Below are 12,681 nucleotides of genomic sequence, written 5' to 3'. Positions count from 1 at the left end.
AACACAAATTAATAAATAGAGAGAGGGCTAGAGATGAGGAAAAACTGTTAGAAGGGACTCTGAGATCTCAGAAAAGTCTCCAGAACCCAGAAAGCAATGGATTTGGCAGTGGGGGAAAGAGTTTCTAAGTCCACCTTGCTTTACTGGCCTCTAGGAAGGTCAAGATCTCTAGCTTCGAACAAGTGGGATGGTTGCTTGGGGGGCATTTTCAGGGGTTTTCCTGACTTACGCAATATTGCCTTTGCAGGCTGACCCCAGAAACATTAACCCACCCACCCCCAGAGCAGGTTTTGGACCTCGATGTAACAAAATTCCCTCTGACAGTGATGAGCCTCTGTCACATGTTCTGAGGAGAGAAAAGTGACAATCCAGACTGGATTTCTGACGGGGTAAATTCCTATGTATACATTTTTTTTCTCCAAGATGCTTTGTAGTGAACAAGCAGATACTTATCTGTATTTTTTAGAGATAACCTCTTCTTATCCTTTTGTGTAATGGGCCTGAAAGAATTTGGGGATGTGTTTCCTGTGCTAACATGTTTGACTCTATTAAAGATTATACTTCTTGTTGCTCCTGTGTTGTTTCAAACTCAACAGGTATAATATCCATTCCCCATGACACTTCCTCCAGGGATTTTAGGAGGGTGATATCCTGTTTTATCCTCAGAGGAACCCTGTGAGGTAGAAGAGGCTGAGCTTGAGAGACTTAGAAAAAGGAGACATGTTAAAGTTTATGGTGAAAAGGGATTTGAACCTGGGCCTTGTCATCCCAAGTCCAACACACACTACACTCAGAATCTGAAATCTTAACAATGGTCCCTTCAGAGATGTGCTTGAAAGCCCTTCAGAGATGTGCTTGAAAGCCCTCCTCTACAGTTGTACCTCCGCTTAAGAACTTTATTCGTTCCGGATGTCCGTTCTTGAGCCGAAACCGTTCTTAACATGAGGCGTGCTTTCGCTAAGGGGGCCTCCTGCTGCCGCCACACTGCTGGAGCGTGATTTCCGCTCGCATCCTGGGGCAAAGTTCGCTACTAGGAACATCTACTTCCAGGTTAGCGGAGCTTGTTACCCAAAGCATTCGTAAGGAGGACGGTATGTAACCTGAGGTTCCACTTTATATGTTGTAGCTCCTCTTCAGACCTTCCTGTGTTGGCTGTGAATGTCTGCAGTAGGAGTCAATCCCGTTTGAGTGAGGGGCAGATTTCAGGGGCTTCCCTGCATGAGCTTGTATTTCGCACCTGGATCCATTCTTGATCTCAGCATTCCTATTAAAAATGAAAGCAAATCCCCCAAGTCTGAAGTCTGCCCTCCCTTACTTGTGGGAATCCCACCACCAGGAGAGAAGTGAGTCTCAGCCGTATTGACACCCTACTTTTTAACACACAGTCAGTTGTGGGCAAATGGGGAATTAAAGGAATGCCAATTGCCATACCATGTTTCTCCTTTTTTAAGACACTGTCTTATAACTGGTTTCCCTTAAAAAAAAACACACAGGGTGGCTTACTTTCGGTGGGATGTCTTATTTTTTAATTACCGGTATGGTTTTTACGGCTCAGGGCGCTGCTGGGCTCTCTTGAGTGCTTGGCGCTGCAGCAGCCATCGGTTCCGGGTGGCGGGGCGGCAGGCATCCTTGGCTGGGCCAGGCAGAGGCTGCTGGCTCAGGCACTCCACCCGTCGCTGCAGGGCACTCCAAGCTCCTTGGCCGGGCCAGGCAAGGAAGAAGCAGTGAGCCCAGTGGATGGCGGCAAGCACGGAAGCGGCAGGGACGGCGGTGGACGAGAAGGCGGAGCACGGGGATGCAGCCAGCAAGGCGGGAGCGCGATCAGCTGTTAAGCGGCACTCTTGGAGCGCTGCTTCACAGCTGATTGCGCTCCTGCAGTGCCGGCCGCATGGAGTGACTCTGTGAGTGGAGGTGCCTGTGGGGGTTGGTTTGCGCGGCGCGGAAGTATGGCTTATTTTCGGGGTATGTCTTATATTTCTCAAATGCTTAAAAACCCTGCCATGGCTTACTTTATAACTACATATTAAAAAAGGGGAAACAGGGTAGTTCCCCACCTCATTTTCATCTGAAGCATTGCAACCAGTGCCAAACAGATGGGGCATACAAAAAGGGAGAGGTATTTTAATTCAACATTTTTACCATCGTTACCCAAATGGCAATTCTCAAATCGGAAGAGGAAGTGAAGGCAGGACATCTGTAGGAAATTGAGCCTACAGTGGTACCTCGGTTTGCGAACGCAATCCGTTCCGAGGAGGCATTCACTCGCCGAAGGCACACTTCTGCGCATGTGCGAAGCGCCGATAGAGCGCTTCTGCGCATGCACGTGCTGGGCAGATTGCGTCTGCGCATCCGATGCCGTGGAACCCGGATTTAAACACTTCTGGGTCTGCGGCGTTCGTAAACGGAGGTAGGCGTAAACCGAGGTTCCACTGTATAGCCATAGCTGCCAACTTTAACCTTTTCTCGCGAGGAATCCTATTTGGAATAAGGGAATTTCCCTTTTAAAAAGGGAAAAGTTGACAGCTGTGCCTATAGCCCCGTGCCTACTTCCCTGGGATAACCCCCTTTGAACTTACTCTGAGTAGACATAGGAGTGCCCTTTATTTCCTGGATAGACAAAAAGGATTAGCTCACAGGTTTAGGTGATTGCCTAGAGAAAGGTCTTGTTCACACAGCACATCATACAGTTTTGGCCACTGACTTGCACACCCTTTTAAAGTTGGTGAGATGAAGGGTTTGAGACCAAAAGCCCTTTCCTGTTGTTTGCCTCCACAGCTTCAGCTTATTCAGAGGTAGACTGCCTCTGCACCAGGAGGTTTCATTGAGCAGGATGGTGTCCTCTGGCAGCCCCAGAAACAGCCCTCCCTCCCTCTGACCTGGCCAACTACTGCCTCAGGGTCTGTGCAGGTAATTCTTAGAATTACTTTATCATCCTTAATGAATACAAGCAAAACATTAATGTGTACATAGGGATGACTCTGACTACTCTTTTTTGTGTGTGTTTTCTCCCCCCCCCAAACCTTTAGGCTGTCTATGGGCCTGAGGACCCAAAAGCTTTCCAATGTCTCCCCCATGACACCTAAGCCCTTTCTTCCGCTCCGGACTGAACATCTCCAACTCCACTTATATCCTGCCCTGTTAGAAAGGGAAGTTTGGTGTGGGAGACAGGGGGGAAAGGGATGAAGGGCCCACAGCAGAGGCAGCTGGGGAATGTGCCGTGTGCCAGCCCTCCCGCCAACCTGAGGAACTGATCTCCTATCAGCCAGCCCTGAGGACCACGACTGCTGCGGTTGATGCCAGGCTGGCTGTGAATAAAATTCATCTTATCTCTCATCTCCTCTCATGTGGGTGAGGAGGCCAGTCTGGTCTGAATTCCAGAGGCCTGGATGGGTAAGCAAGATGGAGTTGGGTCTCGCCCAGTTGCGCCCACCTGGGTACCCGGTGCAGGATCAGGGCAGAATTGGGAGCTAGCGAGTGGATGGTTGCTGTGGTCTAGAGGGATTCTCTTTTTCTCTCTCCAGCTGAATGGGGATCTAGAGCATCCGGGTAGCTCAGGATCCCTCAGGATCCCTCTCCCACTTTGTGATGCCCATTTGGCCTTGTGGTATCCTCTCGAGCTGTGCGGGATTATCATTATCATAATCCTCATTATTATTGGCTTAATGAATACAACACAAATGTTAGTGTTTACATTGGGAGAAACTTCTGCTAATGCTACTTTTTTGGTGTCCTGGAACTATGATGCCGGCTATGGGCCTGAGGACATCCACCCCAGAAAGTTTTCAGAACTGTCCCCTCAGCTCTTTATTCAGTTACAGACCCTTCCGCAGAATGTCAACACAGAGACAAGAGGAATCATAGAGAACTTATAGAGGAATTATAGAGAACTCGGGAGTGCAATTTCTGTCATGGGTCTAAAGAAAAGTTTGTCTCTGAGCTCCTGCTGTTTCTGTTCTTTTTCCTCGTCTGCCCCCACAGAAAACACAGCTTTGGATCCAGGCAACTTTGGATCCTGCCTCATCCTGTTTGAGGATCAAAAGAGTATCAGAGATGGAGATGTGGATCAAGATCTCCACAACAATCCTGAGAGATTCGACACACGTCTCCATGTGCTGGGGCATGAGGGGATCACAGCGGGGAGGTCATTGCAGGGAGTGAGGAGCATTGGGCTGTGGGGGGGGGGGCATAAAGTCTGTGAAGAGGAAGGGCAAGTTCCTTCCTTGTCCTGAGGATGGGATCTGGGAGGTGGGGAAATGGGAAGGTGAATACGGCCCCTCCTTCCTCCTGATGCCTCTGCTCTGTCCCTGCTTGAGGAGCCCAAGAGGACCCGAGTGACCCTGAGCTCCAAAGTGCCCTGTCACAATGCAGATCCAGCAGCCCTTCTGCATGCATTCCCAGCATCCACCTTCTCAGGAGAGACCAGCCCTTCTTTCTCTCCAGGGAAAACCCATATATGCAGGATAGAGATGGGCCGGCCCTTGTGTCAGTCGTGGTGCAACTCTCCCTTCTCAAAGCAGCTTTCTACACAGCACCGGTTGGCTTGCTGTTGCGTCAGTCAGGAGAGGAAGCCCGCCTCTTGTCCTTCCCCCCAGGAAGCTTTCCCAAAGGAGTCACTTGTTTGGTTCATGTCCTCTCTGAATAAAGTGACAAAGGACTGCATTCATCTCCAGGCAACAGGAGAACGGGGCCTTCTTTGCAGTGGCTCTTTGTCTGTGGAATGCTCTCCCCAGCAGGGAAGTTTGCCCGGCAGCTTCATTATACAGTACACCTTTAGGCATCACGCAAAAATGTTCCTTTTTAACCAGGCCTTTGGAAAATCTGCTTGACATCCTTTTAAAATGTTATTGGGTTGTTGTTTTTATTCTGATTATATGTGTTGTGATTTTTTTCTGTGAACCGCCCTGAGACCTCCAGGTATACAGAGGTATATAAATTCGAGGAAGAGGAAGAGGAAGAGGAAGAGGAAGAGGAAGAAGAAGAAGAAGAAGAAGAAGAAGAAGAAGAAGAAGAAGAAGAAGAAGAAGAAGAAGTGGTGAATGGAGCAAGGCGGGGGAGGGGAGCAACAATTCATTCATTAGCTTGCAAAGTGGTCTGAGGCTGACGTGCTGATAGCAAACAAAACAACAACAAAACTCCACCAGCTCTCACAGGGAAATGTTTACTTAAACGAATAGCCACCAAGGATGAGCATTCCATTTAAAATAAATTAAAATTAATATATTGCCACCATATCAAAGCGGCTCGGAGTTCCAGCCATCTCCAAGGCAGCAGGGATCCTGACTAATCACACCTGAATTTCCTGGAAAGGAAACATGCCCATTTGCAGACGCAGAAGAGAGAAAACGAAACCATCTCTCTCTTCCTGGAGTCTCTGCCATGGCTGCAGCTCAGAGTCCCGTCCGCGATCTCTGTGAGGAAGCCACTTGCCCCATCTGCCTGGAGTATTTCAGGGATCCAGTGATCATTCATGAATGCGGGCACAACTTCTGCCGATCCTGCCTGATCCAGTGCTGGGAGACATCCGAGGGAGAGGCTTCCTGCCCTCAGTGCAGGGAAACGGTTGAGCAAAGCAGCATCACGAGAAACCAGCAGCTGGCAAATTTTGTAGAAATAATTCAGAAATTCAGCCACCCGGAGGGGAAAGAGGATGGAGAAGGAAAAGGAAGAGTCTGCCAGAAGCACCAGGAGCCCCTGAAGCTCTTCTGCAAGGAGGACGGAAGCCCCATCTGTCTGGTGTGTGACAGATCCAAGGAGCACAAGAAACACGAGGTGGTTCCTCTAGAGGAGGCGTCCCAGGAGTACAAGGTGGGAAAAGGCAGTGGGTCTTTCTTAGGGGTGGAATTGCTGCAGACAAGAGGGGCTTGTAGTGATGATGATGATGATGATGATGATGATAAGCATTCTCTCTACTTGGAGCCCAAAAGGTAATTTCCAGCACGAGACCTTGTGCAGCCTGATAAAACTTCTGAAACTTAATACAATAAACATTTATTTTTATTTTTGAGGGATTAAAGTGTGCCGTCTGACCCCCTGAATGCATGCTGGAGTAACTCTCCGGGGATGAAAGATTACAACATCTAGGAATAATTTAATGAAAAGGAGGGGGGAGATGTTGCAGGTGCGTTCAGTGTGGGGGACAAATAGCAAAACAAACATGGTTCTCAGCTCTGATATAGGGCAGCTGCATTTCTGCCTCAACTGGGATGAAAAGGGGGAACCTCTGCAAAAGACCCAGGGATGTGGGGCAGGGAGCAAATATATGATTCAGCTTGCCTGTTAATGTGTAGCGCAGCCCAACTTGGACTTTGTTTTGTTTTCAGGATCAGATCAGCAGCTGCCTAGACAATGTGAGGAAGGAGAGAATGAAAATTCTAGTACTTAAAGCAGACACAGAAAAGGAAAGCCAAGACCTGCTTGTAAGCACCATTGTTACTTTAAGGTGAAAAAGTGCTTTAGTTTAAAATCAATATCTTTGAGCATGGGAAAAATGAATATGGAATACAGAAAGGGATTTCTTTTTGAATACCTTATCTCCCACAGAACATGGAAGACGGTTCAAAGGAGGGGGTGCGCTTGTGTTTATCAAGCTCTTTTGCTGCTGAATATTGGCGTAATCTCTCTAAAATGTCAGGCATGTCCTTCCAAGGGAATTTGGATAACTGGCCTCTTAATCCTGCAACAGCTGACTAAGTGCCTGTTATTGGCCCCCTGTTCTCTTCTTTCAATCTCCTTCCTGCAGAAACAAACAGGTGCAGAGAGGGAAAAGATGGTGGCTGAGTTCAGGCGACTGCACCAGTTTCTGGAAGAACAGGAGAAACTTCTTTTGGTCCAGATGGCAGAAGTGGAGAAGGAGATTGCAGCAAAAAGGGAGGAGCACCTGGCCAGACTCTCCGGGGAACTCTCCTCTCTTGGCAGCCTCATCCGGGAGATGGAGGAGAAGCTTCAGGAACCAGCAAGTGAACTCCTGCAGGTGAGGCCTGGTCTTGATGTCATCAGGTGGAGTGTGCTGTTTCAAAGTATAGGCAGGAGGATAACATGTCTTAGCCCCCCACCCCGCAAGAAAGCTACTTTAAAGAAAGCAATTGAAGGGTGAAAGGCGTCCATCCTCGGGTCACTAAAGGGGCCCTGCTAGATCAAACCACAGGCCCCTTTCAAACTAGCATTCGGTTCTCTCATAGGCCAACCAGAAATCTCTGAGGAGGGGAAAAAACAATAGTGCTCTCCAAACCTGTGATTCCCAGCAGTTGGCACTCAACTGCTTAGTATTTATATTATAACTTACTGCAGAAATGGCTCCACTGACATCTTTCCTTCCTTCCAGGATATTGGAAGCTTCTTGCAGAGGTAAGTGATGGAAAACCCCTGCCTTATTATTATGCTAGGAAAGTTCATTTTTAATAGGTGAGAAACTCGCGCTCCAGTTCTCCCTTCCAGAGATAGCTTAGGATGCCATCGTCCATTCCAGAAGATCACAGACAAAAATATGGACATGTTTTTGTAGTCATATGTAGCTATTGGTCTCCTCTAGAATCATTTTCCTGCTTGGCAGGGGGTTGGACTGGATGGCCCTTGTGGTCTCTTCCAACTCTATGATTCTATAGGAAGGAAGCCATTCCTTGTTCTCCTCCATTACATATTTCTCCCTTTTCCTTGATGGATTCATTTACTCTGGAATAGATACAGAAAAGTGGGGACATTCCTTATAGAAAAGGTAAAGGTAAAGGACCCCTGCCAGTTAAGTCCAGTCGTGAATGACTCTGGGGTTGCGGCGCTCATCTCACTTTACAGGCCGAGGGAACAGGCGTTTGTCCGCAGACAGCTTTTTATCTACTTGCATTTTTTAGCATGCTTTTGAACTGCTAAGTTGGCAGGAGCTGGGACCAAGCAACGGGAGCTCACCCCATTGCGGGGATTCGAACCATCGACCTTCTGATCGGCAAGCCCAAAAGACTCAGTGGTTTAGACCACAGCACCACCTGCGTCCCTTAAATATCCAGTGTATTCCAGGCTCCTGCAGGTTCTTCTTCAGGCATAAGAATGTGACAAAGGGCCCTGCTGGATCCGGCCAGTGGCCCATCTAGTCCAGCATCCTGTTTTCACGGTGACTAACCAGATGCCAATGTGAAACCCACGATCAGGATCTGAGCCCCAGAGGACACTCCCCTCCTATGGTTTCAGCAACTGGAGTTCAGAGGCTCCACTGCCTTTGACCCAGCCACCGTGAATAGTAGACAGTGAGAGCCTTGTCCCCCAAAGAATTCCTTTTTTAAATCTTCCCTGTTTAGAAAATACAGCTTTAATTTCTAATATTTCTCTCTACTTTTAATTTAACCATTGGGCTAAAAAATATTACTAATTTTAATCGTTTGAGATCGTCACTAAAATTGACGTAGTTCTAGATCTCTTTCTAAGGACCTTGTATTATTAATTTTTCTTCTAAATCTCAGCTTCTTTACCTTCAATCTACTCTTCAAATATTTCCTTCCATGTATTATGGAAGCAGGTGTGTGCCTGTTTTCCTTCAACTTCTTCAATGCTTTCTAGATCCACACGTCATCTGGATGGTCATTTTTGCTATAGAACTCTGCTCTCAATTCTTCATGATAGATCCACCATGCCTATATCATCAGAATGAGACACCTGCCTTGTCGGAAAGTTTCTTGCATTGGAAGGATAGCGACTTTGTTCTTCTCCTCCCAGGCCTCAGGGGAAGGAGAACTTAGAGGATCCTCCTGTGGCTTTTCCTCCTGCCCTGAAGTGGAGGATCTGGGACTTCTGCGATATAAATCCCTTCCTGGAGGGTGTCATGAACCAATTCAAAGGTAGTTAAGAAAGGCACCAGGGATTTTATACTGGATGTTTAAAAGTGTTTATGAAAGGACCCAGGTCATTTGTAATATATTTATGTTATTAATTTCTTTTCATGTCTAGATGTGAACAATTTAATATACAGATGATTCACAACTTATTCTGATTTTACTTACACAATCAAAACATTATGTGGATTGCAGATAAATCAATAGAAAGCAGGCAGGAAGGCCTCATTGGCCAGGCTCTGGAGGCTCTCCTGAGAAATTCCCTACACGGAAATTGCTTTTAAGCCCTCCTCCTTGCTTACTGGGCTCTGAGATGCTCCTGCAAGATCTTGCCGGGCTTTATGCACAATGCCCAGGGATGTAACCCTCGCTTAAGCTGTGAGTTGTTTGTAAAAAGTTGTATTTCATTGCTTCACATCTCTCAGCCAGCCCTAGGTGCTTTCACACTCCTCTCCCATTTCCCAAGTAGCCTCACCTATAGCCTTTTGAGCATCTTCTCTGTTCCTCTGGCCTTGAGATTGATGTAAGGGGGCAGAGGGAGGGAAGAATGGAGGCTGTCAAAGAGCCACCCAGGAGCAGTTGAGAACTCCAGTCCTGGAACAGGGATGTCTGGATCTTACATCTATATGAAGCTGCTGGGAGAGATCATCAGGGGGGTTTGGGCTGGGGGAGGAAGGGAATGTTAGCCGCTTTGAGACTCTTTAGAGTAGTGATAAAGAGGGATATCAAATCTAAACTCTTCTTCTCTTCCCATCTCCCAGCCAGGCCTTAGGTCAGGCATGTCAAACCTGTGGCCCTCCAGATGTTTTGGCCTACAACTCCCATGATCCCTAGCTAGCAGGACCAGTGGTTGGGGAAGATGGGAATTGTAGTCTAAAACATCTGGAGGGCTGCAGGTTTGACATGCCTGCCTTAGGTGCTTTCACACTCCTCTCCCATTTCCCAAGTAGCCTCAACTACAGCCTTTTTGAGCATCTTCTCTGTTCCTTTGGCCCTGAGATTGATGTAAAGGTGGCAGAAGGAGGCGGGGGGCTGTCAAAAAACATCCTGGAACAGAGGCAACTGGGGTTGAGACCCTCAGTCCTGAAACAGATCTTACACCTAAGGGTTGATATTGACGGGGAGATCTTTTGGAGGTCAGGCTCCTCCTCTTAGTTATGGGCAGGCCTGAACTTGGACATTGCCCTTGCCCTCGCTTATGCAGGTATGGCCATTGTGGCTTTCAGACATTTTCAGCTGCAACTCTCATAAGTTCCAGCTGTTGTGGCTGGCGGTTCGGGATGATGGGAGGCACCACTCTGGCTACCACATCTGCAATCTCAGGAGCTCATATTGTTGTCACCAGATTTGTTATCTGGATGATGGAGTGATGCTAAATCTCTCTTCCTTTTTCTTCTCCAGACACTCTGGACTCTGGACTTGAGCAGCATCAAGGTAAATTTCAGGGTCTAAAGGAGGCACAGTTTCAGGAGAGAACTGTGCAAAGTGCTTTGAACACTAGAAAGAAGTGCAAATGTTTTTAAAAAAATCATTATTAAGCACTTACGGAACACCCCAGTTCTGAATGCAGTGCATTTTCATATTTCTCTCATGTGTCTAAAGAAGTGTCAATCTCCCAGCTGACGTCGTTTCTCTTCTCTTTCCTCATCTGCCCCCACAGAAAACGTAACATTGGATGCAGACACAGCAAATCCCTGGCTCTCCATCTCTGAGGATCGAAAGAGTGTGCGAAGGCGGAAACTGTGTAAAGACCTGCCAGACAACCCTGAGAGATTTGATACACATGGCTACGTGCTGGGATGTGAGGCTTTCACGACAGGCAGACATTTCTGGGAGGTCATTGTGGGAAGAGAGGAGGGGTGGAGGGTGGGGGTTGCCAGAAAGTCTGTGAAGAGGAAGGGCAAGTTACTTTTTGCTACTAGGGAAGGGATCTGCGGTTTGGGGAAGTGGGGCGGTTTGTACAAGTTCTGCTCTCCCTGTAAGGCCCCTGTTCCAAGTGAGGAGCCCAAGAGGATCCGAGTGACTCTCAACTGTGAAGGGAGACGGGTGTCCTTTTATGATGCAGATACAGCAGCCCTCCTCTGCACATTCCCAGCAGCCTGCCTTTCAGGAGAGACCCTCCAGCCCTACTTCTTTGTGAGGGAGAAAGGGAACCTGAGACTCTCTTGACTGATGGTGCAGACAGAGAAGCGTATATTCATTGTCATTATGACATATTCAGTCTCCTCTTCAGGACTTAGCTGACAGGCACTTGAGAAACCATATTTGCAGAACTGTGATTGCCCATCCCTTGTGTCAGTCGTGATGCAACTCTCCCTTCTTGTTCCAGCTTCATAAATGACACTGATTGATTGGGTCCCTTGTCAATACCCAAACTTGCTTGTTCTGTCTCCCTTGGGAACCGGCTATTTCTGTCAGTGCAGGAGGTGCAAAGATGGAAAGAAGCAAGAAAATAATTTAGGAAACAACAACCCCCCCCCAATTATTCCTGTTTCAATGTAGTTCTCTCTCCTACCTCAAACTCTGACTTAAGATTTCTATAGACAACTAGCTGACCCGGCCACGCGTTGCTGTGGTTCTTTCCTGTGATCCCCACCCCCCACCCTGTCCCAATCCATGACGTATCCTGCCCCTTCTCCCTCCACCCCGGCTCATCCCTGTGTTTCGGTAGGATACCCTTCCCTCTGTTGTTGCATGGTTGATTATGTCATTTGGTTTGTGGGTGTGGCTTAGATTTCACAGGAAGGGAGGGGGGAGGAGGGTATAACGTCACTTGAGGGCACTGTTTGACTTGGTGGAAACCCAGGTTTCTACCTGCCCAGATGCGGAATTTGAGGGGTTTTTTGTCCCCCTCGGGGAGTGGCCTGGATCGTTGTGTCAAAATTTCAGGACGATCAGTCAAGCGGTTACGGAGAAAAGTGCGGCCGACACTTTCAAGATTTTTACATGTTTATATATATAGATTGCCTTTGCATGCTAACCCCAGAAATGTAAACACACACACCCGGTGCAGATCTTGGGCCTTGATGTAACAAAATCCCCTCAGAGTGAAGAGCCTCTTGTCAGAAGTCTGAGGAGAGAACAGTAAAAATCTAGAGGATTTCATGGGGGGGGGGGGTGTGTGTAAATTCTCATGTATACAATTATTTTCTCCAAGGTGCTTTGTAGCGAACAGTTAGATTCACTACAGTTAGACCTGTATTTTCAGAGATCCCCAGTTCTTATCCTTTTGTATAAGGGGCCTGAAAGAATGTTTCCTGTGCTAACATGTTTGATTCTATTCTTCTTGTTGCTCCTGTGTTGTTTCAAACTCAACGGTATACTATCCATTCCCCATGACATTTGCTCTAGAGATTTTTGGAGGGTCATAATCTGCTTGATCCTCAGAGAAGCCCTGTGAGGTAGAAGAGGCTGAGCTGAGAAATTTAGAAAAATGAGACACGTTAAAAGTTTATGGTCAAAAGGGATTTGGACCTGGGCCTTGTCATCCCTAGTCCAACACACTGGGCACTCAGAATGGGTCCCTTCAGAGATGTCCTTGAAAGCCCTCCCTGCAAACTTCCTGTATGTTGTAGCTTCTCTTCAGACCTTCCTGTGTTGACCGTGAATGTCTGCAGGAGCAGTCTATCCAGATTGAGTGAGGGGCAGATTTCAGGGGCTTCCCTGCATAAGCTCGTATTTCACACCTGGATCCATTTCTTGATCTCAGCATTCCCATTACAAACGAAAGCAAATTCCCCAAGTCCTAGAAGGCTCAAGGTTGGGGCTATCTGCCACCCATAACCTGAGCATAAAAGTTTTTCAATAAAGGTTTTCTTCCACATGGGCAGGTGGTAGATGGGTTCAGTGGGGGAAAGCTAGGAGT

General features: G+C 47.6%; 1 protein-coding gene across 1 annotated transcript; it reads left to right on the top strand.

Moving 5' to 3' along the window:
• Positions 1-5,254: 5,254 nt before the first annotated feature.
• On the top strand, positions 5,255-12,101 carry LOC132591573 (E3 ubiquitin-protein ligase TRIM7-like). Its single transcript, XM_060270778.2, has 7 exons — positions 5,255-5,805; positions 6,321-6,416; positions 6,740-6,970; positions 7,322-7,344; positions 8,701-8,822; positions 10,218-10,250; positions 10,477-12,101. The coding sequence occupies exons 1-7, from the start codon at positions 5,377-5,379 to the stop codon at positions 10,983-10,985; spliced, it is 1,443 nt and encodes a 480-aa protein (XP_060126761.2). The 5' UTR covers positions 5,255-5,376; the 3' UTR covers positions 10,986-12,101.
• Positions 12,102-12,681: the final 580 nt, after the last annotated feature.

This window comes from Zootoca vivipara, chromosome 2 (assembly GCF_965207765.1).
Source record: "Zootoca vivipara chromosome 2, rZooViv2.hap1.1, whole genome shotgun sequence".
NCBI lineage: Eukaryota > Metazoa > Chordata > Lepidosauria > Squamata > Lacertidae > Zootoca > Zootoca vivipara.
Note: the sequence above shows the minus strand (reverse complement) of the source record. Positions and strands in the feature narration are given on the sequence as shown.

Excerpts from the sequence above, each read along its gene's own strand:
- LOC132591573 (XM_060270778.2), top strand. The coding sequence starts at position 5,377 with ATGGCTGCAGCTCAGAGTCCCGTCCGCGATCTCTGTGAGGAAGCCACT. Across the intron at positions 7,345-8,700 it reads ATTGGAAGCTTCTTGCAGAG|GCCTCAGGGGAAGGAGAACT; the intron begins GTAAGTGATGGA and ends TTCTCCTCCCAG. Across the intron at positions 10,251-10,476 it reads TGGACTTGAGCAGCATCAAG|AAAACGTAACATTGGATGCA; the intron begins GTAAATTTCAGG and ends CTGCCCCCACAG.